General features: G+C 46.8%; 1 protein-coding gene across 2 annotated transcripts; it reads right to left on the bottom strand.

The window, feature by feature from the left end:
• Positions 1 to 1,707: 1,707 nt before the first annotated feature.
• Positions 1,708 to 4,311, bottom strand: LOC120905611. Of its 2 annotated transcripts, none has more exons than XM_040316563.1 (5): positions 3,781 to 4,311; positions 3,350 to 3,711; positions 3,069 to 3,205; positions 1,903 to 1,988; positions 1,708 to 1,824 (listed from the first exon to the last, which is right to left on the bottom strand). In XM_040316563.1, the coding sequence occupies exons 1-5, from the start codon at positions 3,834 to 3,836 to the stop codon at positions 1,818 to 1,820; spliced, it is 648 nt and encodes a 215-aa protein (XP_040172497.1). In that variant the 5' UTR covers positions 3,837 to 4,311; the 3' UTR covers positions 1,708 to 1,817. The 2 variants fall into 2 exon arrangements, with proteins under 2 accessions (XP_040172497.1, XP_040172498.1); XM_040316564.1 differs by having other exon boundaries at positions 3,069 to 3,184.
• Between the last annotated feature and the right edge of the window lie 3,674 nt (positions 4,312 to 7,985).

Below are 7,985 nucleotides of genomic sequence, written 5' to 3'. Positions count from 1 at the left end.
GACTCGCAGGCTCAACTCGTGTCGCCATGTAAATGAACTGTCCGCAAACCCGTCGAGTCTAATGCACCGGACGGCAACGACGCAACGATGTCGACTTCGGTTTCTTCGAGCCACTTGGCATTTTGGCAGATGATTTAAGGCAGTCGGCCGACCCAACAGTGGGCCACCACCACCACCACCGGGGCCGGTGTGCGGTGACATCTTCCATCTATATCTTACTTCGTTTTGAGACCAAAATAGAAATACCGTAACAGCATCATCGACTCGCATTGTCGGCTTGCGGGCAGGGGGAGAGGGTAGCGGTAGAGCGTGGTGGGGCCAACCCCAGTGTTCCAGCCATGACCCGCGTCTGTCTGCCCCGCGGCCTGGCTAGGTAAAGCACCGGCTTGGTATTTCCTAGTGCTACTACAACACATCCGCAACGCTTGGCAAGCGCTCGATAAGGGCCTGCCTGGGAGCAACCTTCATGGCACGCGCGCGCTCGATCACACTGCTGCAGAAGCAGGGCGCAGGGGGGTGTTTTTTTGGCACTGTATTGGGGTTGGTAGATCCGGTCGGAAGCATCCGGCGTGCGTGTGACGACAATCGGCGTGAGTTCACGCGCGTTTTTGTTTATTGCTAGCCGCTTCCATGTCAAGATCATCGGGCGGCGGGGGCGATGGGGAATGAAGGGAGGTCAGTGCGTCAGTTTGTTTGAGGAACTACTTGCACTTGCCAGCGAACTAATGGGGGAGGGAATGCGGGTCTATAGCAGCAGAATCCATTTGGTAGCGGGGCGCTGGCAAAACATTTGCTAGGGAAAGTCACCCGTACCCAGCCATCCGCACCGGGCGTGGCCGAATGTGAGGGGGAGAACATAAATCAAACCTCGCACTTTACAATTGTGCAAAAATTGGTTCACCAACGTCACAGACGGGTTCGCAGACGAGCAGGACCACCTAGTGCGATGGACGCTACGATTGTCACATTCAGGGTTTGTGTGTTTGAAGAGAGGAAGCTGGGGGAAGGAGGAGTGATGGTGGGAGGGGGTTGTGTGGGAAGAATAGAGAGTATGTATGTGTATGTGAGTGTGTATTTAAAAATATGCCCCAAAGTTATTTACGTCCACTCGGGGACGATGACGGTCAGCGCCCCTAGCGGTCAACCGAGGCAATCGTGCGCGGTTAGTGCGCGCAACGGTGATCTAGGAAGTGAACTGAGCCAGAGCGAATTCTTCCCACGACAACAGCAAACAAAAAATAAGAAGAAATTTCGAAGATTTTTACAGAGAGAGAGAGAGAGAGAGAGAGAGAGAGAGAGAGAGAGAGAGAGAGAGAGAGAGAGAGAGAGAGAGTAATAGAGAGCGAGAGAGACTTATTGAGAGAGAATGAGAGAGGACTTATTGAGAGAGGGTCGAGCGCATCTCATTCGCACCACAATGGGAAATGTCGGGTGGGAAAACTCGCAGGTAGCCAGGGGGAAACCCACCCCTTGCCAACATTTGGGGAACGTGTTCTTGGGGCGAACTGGGGCGAAATATTCGCCTGCAATGACAAAACGAATGCGAAATGTGGCCCGCCAGTGCCATCTAGCGGCAATGGTGGCGAAGCTCGGAATAAACCTCTTGACGGTTTTTTTTAACAGTCCCTATCATCAACGGAACGGTGGCGCAATGTGGCACGGTGGCAAAGCAGTGGCAGCGTGCTCATACCTACCTTCGCATTTCAGCCCCTGGCGAAAGAAGCCGTACAGCAGCGAGCCGCAGTGGTCGCAAAAGGTCGGCGACATAAAGGTGTAAACTCTAAAGCGATGCGGTAAGTCTATTTTGAACCGTTCCCTTAAATACTGTAAAGTAGAAAAAAAACAAGCTTGGTGTGAGCATGAGACAACAGCAAACACTACAGCTACTATGGCCATACTCACAATTGTACTTTCGGAATTAAAACTAGATTCGGAGCAGGTTCCAAGCAACTTATCGTGACACTTCTTGTGTACCGCGGTTTGGCACGCTATGGAGGAGAGGAAGAAAGCATCATTAGTAGTACATAGAGCTGGGATGGAAATGAGGCAGCATTTTGGGCGGTTCCGTGGTACTGCGGTCATAAATCTTCTGGCTCAGATTGTGTAGTTTCGACTGATTGCATGTTTTGACAGTACAATGGATGTATTGTGACGTTCGGGTGGGGTTTTATTTGGCAGTGCGTGATTTGTAGTGCTGTATTGTCTGTATCGTTGTTCCATTATTTACAGCCGTTTGCTAGCTGTTGCTCCCAAGACAGCAATGTTTGACAGTGTGTAGTAATATTTGCCAGCTAAGGTATCACATTTTGACAGTGTGGATCAACTTTCTTTTACCTGCAACTCTTCGTTTTTGGATTCTGGGTGCAAATAAGGCATGAGCGGAAAGTGAGCAAGTATGTGTGTAAACCCATCACTAGGAGAATCACTTAAAAGTTTTCATTTGGAGCCTTAAAAATTAATTTAAAAATCTTATAATAACAATTAATGTTGCGTAGATCATTCATAGTGCGACTTAGGTTAACGTAACTCTGTTATTAAATATTAATTGAAATAATTTGAACTAGGAAACTAGTTTACATACAAAAATATTGTTGGGATTGAAGATCGTTAACTACGAGTAAACTAAAATATTGCTAGTAGTATATTAAAATAGTAAACGTGAAATATTGCTATCTGATGACATATCATCCCACAATTTTCGGTGGCAAATATACGTTATTTAATTTAAAAGAAAAAATGAAAATTTCTGGTGATTAATAAAAGCAGCCTCAGGACACAAGTTAACAAAGTAAACGGCAATGACACGGCAAATTTCGCTGGCAAATATATGAAATTTAATTTGAAAGAAAAATGAAAATGTCTAATGACTTACAATTTAAGCCTCAGGGACACAAGTTGACAAAGTTAACGGCAACGAATCTATATAAACGATCCTGAACGAGTCATCGTCTATACATGGTCAAAGCAGATCCCGTCATGATAAATCTGTGTCTGTATGATGTATGTTTGTCAATTTGTTCATTTATATTCCTTCGTCCTGTGAACGCACATTCGGAAGCCACACTTACTCTTACACTGGTAGCCCTGCTTGCCGAAGCCCCACAGGAACTCCTTGCAGAATGCGCAGAAGGTTGGCTGGCGGAAGAACTTGGCCACGAACTTGTGCCCATTGATCTCGTGCGTTCTGCAAGAGAAATATCTTGTTCTAATGACCGGAGAACGACACCAAACAACAACAGAACAGATCAATTGGTAGGGCCTAGGCCACTGCACGGAAGCATGGAACCGGGATCTGGTTCCTGCTTCTGAGCCCCTGGACATCTCCCTTCCCGTTTTGGCAAACACGTACCTTTGATGTTTGATGGCACCACGGCGCTTGGTAATGTCCCGGGCTTTGGTCTTCTGGACGAACTGTTGCTGCTGCTGTTGCTGCTGTTGCTGTTGTTGTTGTATAGCTTGTGATTGCTGTTGTTGCTGCTGCTGATGCTGGGCTGTTTGGCTGCCGGCGCTAGAGCCGAGCGGAAGAAGTGGTGCGATGGTTGCCACTGAGGAGGAGGAGGACGTGCGCACCAGCGGCTGATGCTCGCTGTACGCCGAGTAGTAGCTCGATGCGGACGACGAGGAGGTCGACGAGAGGACAGACTGGAGTGAGAGCTGCTGCTGGTCGCGCGACAGGTACGGCCGCTGGGATTGATTGCGGCCGCGCGATTGCTGTAAAAGGAAAGCAAGAGTTAGCGCCCTCTGTATGGCTGGTTTGCGAGACGGTTGTCTGGTGCTTACCTCCTGCGCGTTGCTGCGGGAGCCGCGCACGTTCCGCTGGCTGTTACTCTGCCCATTGCCTGCACGCCGCCGGCCGTGGGCACCGGTGAAGATCATCCTGGGGCCGAAGGCAGGTGAAGCGCGCGTCGAATCGAAAGCGGGTGCCCTCCCCGTCAAAACACTACTACGGGCCGGGGGACGGATTGGCAAGGGTTCGTCGGTCCGGCCGCACCGCACAACACAATCACACACGGCTGGCGGCTTGTCGCCGCAGCCCAACTCCAAGTCCAAGAGCTCCCGTCACCGGCAGTCGGCGGCAGTTTCATACGGCGGCCCATTTTCCCGCAGGTAGCCGCATGGCGCGGAATTGCTGATAGTTTGAGCGATGTGTGGTGTTTGTGGGCTTTTTGTATGGTTTTCCACTGCACTTGTTTCTGTTGGCACGATCAATCAACTGTTCGGCACACTGTACTGACACTCTTTACACTGCTAAACACAATTATTTGTCTTTGGCATTATACCTGATTTGTTATCTGTTTTTTTTTTTTTTTTTTTTTTGAAGAAGCTAGAAAAGACTGCGAATTGTTAGTGTTACTTCGTCGGTTTAGATTCGGATATGCCACATACGTAGTAGAACTGCGTAAGTCTACACATTCTATAGCACACACAAACATCCAGTTTCGTTGCGTAAATCATTTGAAAAGAGGTGTTTTTTATTGGAACATGAATGTGTCCATGTCTAATAAAAGATAAAGCGATTGTGAAAATTCAGATACTGGTAAATCCAAGATTGATACTATTGTTGCCCCAATATGCTAAGCCACGTGGGTTACACTAAAAACGTTCGTCTTCACGACTTCTGGCTCATGTTCCTGGGCACAACACCACATTAAGGGCGGCATTTCTGTTATTTCAGTTGTTGTTCGAGTTAGCCGAGGTACAGTAAAGATGGAAAATGCAAATACATTAATTAGCATAGTAAAAATCGTACCTTAATGCTTCAATTAAGTGTCAATAAATAAGTGTCAAACTAATAACTTTGAGCTCAAAGGACGTGTATTTATCAAGAAGGGATTACAATCCTGTTCATAAACAAATCAACACCGTGTTCAAACATCAGCATGCAACTCATAGCCTCCAAACCGGTTAAACGTTCACGCAAAACCCACCTCGACTCAATCATTGTGGCTGTTTAATTGGATATAATGTCCCATGTTTGGAAAGAAAAAAAAACACGTGAGCGACACTAATTGAAAATTATGTAAACACGTCGTAACTGTCAATAATGTTTTCACTATAATTTCAGGCGCCACCTTGCGAGGCTTATAAGGGAGAAACGCGAAAAAATGCGCGTAACGTGCCTCGTGCCTGTGCATGTATTAAAGCGATTTTAAATTGCCCATTAATGTCGTACGCTTTCGATGAGCTCAGGTGTGTATGGCCCGATGAAAATGATAAAAGAAGCATAACGAAATCCTAAAACTATACATCGAAAACATGGGCCAGTGGGTTTATTGTTGCTGTCGAAAAACCACCGTCGAGACTGGTTTCGGCGCCCATGGTAACCGCTTTTTGGCCCGTTACGTTGCTGGTTCCAAAAGTGGGCATGAATTTATTTAAAAAAAAACAGAAATCATTAACCACCCATTCATGTGCAGCCTGCATTACCTTCTTTCATTCACGTGGTATGAATGAAACAAACTGGTTTGGAGTTATGTTACCACGATATGGGTAAAGCGCACTGGAACACCAAACACGTCAATCGGAACTATAAAAATTTTCTTCCTCTGCATTATGACGTATTTTCGTTTAATTTGTACGCACTCGCCTTCCCAAGCAATTGATGTGTATTGATTGATAAATAACAAAGTTTGGGAACTGACTAATAATTTGCTGACCAATTGTTTTTTCGTTTACCATTTCACTGGTCATTCTGTTTTCTGTTTCTGTTATTTTTATCACAGCGGTGAGCTGCACCGATTCTCCGATGGCTTCACAACCATGGTGCAATCCTAGGGGTTTGGTGGGTACTGTAGTAAATTAAAGTTATTGCAGCATGTTTGGCCTTGCTATTGCCTTGCAACTTCATAAGCGCAATCGCTTCGAGCGTGCAATGTTTCAATGAGCGTAACAGTGTGCTGCAGGATTATTGCACCTAAAACACTTCAATACCTAGAACGTTGCGGCTATTGCTTGTTCTGATCGTGGTAGGTACGGCTGGCATCCGTGGTCTAGGCATCCGTTTCAGATGATCGGTGCATTTTCGTGCCTTCGGATTCCGCGGTTGCAATAAAACAACTGTGTGCATCAATCCCGCGCTAGAACGTTGTCGCTCCAGGTGGCGGTGGTTTGTGCTATGCGTTGAAGACTGAAGACTGACACGGTGGAAAGTTGATAGCGAAACTAATTTTGCAATGCAACCCCACATGACAACCGGTGGCGAATTAACACGAAGGCAGGTCCTAAGCGGTCACACGAATAAAGGCTTTTCTAAAGTGCCGAGCGAGAAGATGCATGAGGAATTCCAGAGAAGCAAATTTACTTGCGAGCGGGCGCTGAACTCCAATGGTCCTGGTGCAATTATGATGAGATGGAAGTATGGAAGAAGTAAAAGTAGCTATACCTGAGGTGCTGATACATAACAACAAGAACAACACGAGCAAGATTAATAAAATTAACCACAAGCATCCGCGAACCGAACCGACTCCGTGCCGTTCCCAGCGATCGGTCGACTGTTGAGCTGCATCCCTGATGAGCCCGTGTCGAGGAATTATTAGGCCTCATAAATCGATCCAACAAATATACTCTCGCAGATGATGCTGCTCTGCAGACGGGAAATTCAGTATTATTGCACATGCTTGTTGTTGGCCAGCAGCACGGTTAAAATTAAACGCTGTATCATAAAATTTGTCGGACCTTGGATCAACCGACCAGAAATCAGATCCAACAAGAATGCTCAAACCCATTGGAGCAAAAGTTTGATAAACCCTACGCTGGATATACTGAGTTAAGCAGAAAAGAGCAGAAACACTACAAACAAAAACAAAATAAACCCGTATTGATTCGATGAGGCTTCAAAACAACCGACTTCCGAAAAAAAAAAATCGTAATTCAAATTAAAGTTGGGGCGTTCAGTCTAATGATATATGTTCGGCGAAACTAAACACTGCGGATGCCTACCAATATAAATTGCTCTCACAACCAACACACGCACACTTGCACCTTTTTCGGGGGTTTAAGATCAAACGGTGCCACCCGACTGGCAAACCACCGGACACACACGGGTCACCCAGGACAAGGTGAAAAAACGGAAACAACCGCGCCCAACCTGGTTGTGTATCGAGCGACCTAGTGGATCTAACTGCAGCAGCTGCACTGGCAGGACATCATCTTTTATGCCGGAAATGTAACCGCGCCCAAGGTCACGACGCATAGTGAGGTTCGTGTTAGGGTTTTCGGCCGTGTTAGGTTTGTTTATCCATTCTGCAATGATAGAGAGTGGGGAAGGGGAAAAGATGAGCGTGGCGAGCTAATCTGAGTGCGCGCGCGCGCGCTCGCTTTCGAACCGTGCTGGATGCACCGAATGCATTCGGCGAAGGGAATTTTAAGTGGCTCTATCGAACACTATCGCGGTTCCTGGGTTCGGTGGATGAAAACTGGCTGCACAAAAGGCCCTCTCGAGGCGGGACGAGATGAGGGACAGCAGCAGCAAACGGTCGTAAAAGTCAAACGTGTTTCTCGCGCACGGTCCATTGCGGTTTGCACAAAACCATGGTGGAGGGACATTTCGATTGATTTAGTGAAGGGAACATTCCACAAATATTTTTGGACAAGAACGAAAAAAAGCAACACAAACTTTTACCGCAGCGCTCTCTATTGCGTTGAATCCTTGGTAAACGTTCATTTTGCTTAAGGAATATCGCCGAGCGACTAGTAGCGTTGAAACGGGTTCTAAGAGGCCTTTCGTTTCCGTTTTGGGGTCCGTGAATCACTGGCAACAGGTGACAAATTTGCTATGGTTTCCTTCATTGAAGCTTTCGACCCGACTGTGTTTATGGTCGTTTTGGGATTGATGCATCACAAGTTGGCGGAGTAACCTGTTGCTGTCACGTGAAGGCTCATTCTATTCCCATAAGGGAAATATCTAGACGATTGCTTCGTAGAAATTTACTTGGAGATTGACGATGCCTTATGTAGGCGTGCGGGTATTTTGGTGATGTAATGTG

The sequence above is a fragment of the Anopheles arabiensis genome, chromosome X (genome assembly GCF_016920715.1).
Source record: "Anopheles arabiensis isolate DONGOLA chromosome X, AaraD3, whole genome shotgun sequence".
NCBI lineage: Eukaryota > Metazoa > Arthropoda > Insecta > Diptera > Culicidae > Anopheles > Anopheles arabiensis.
Note: the sequence above shows the minus strand (reverse complement) of the source record. Positions and strands in the feature narration are given on the sequence as shown.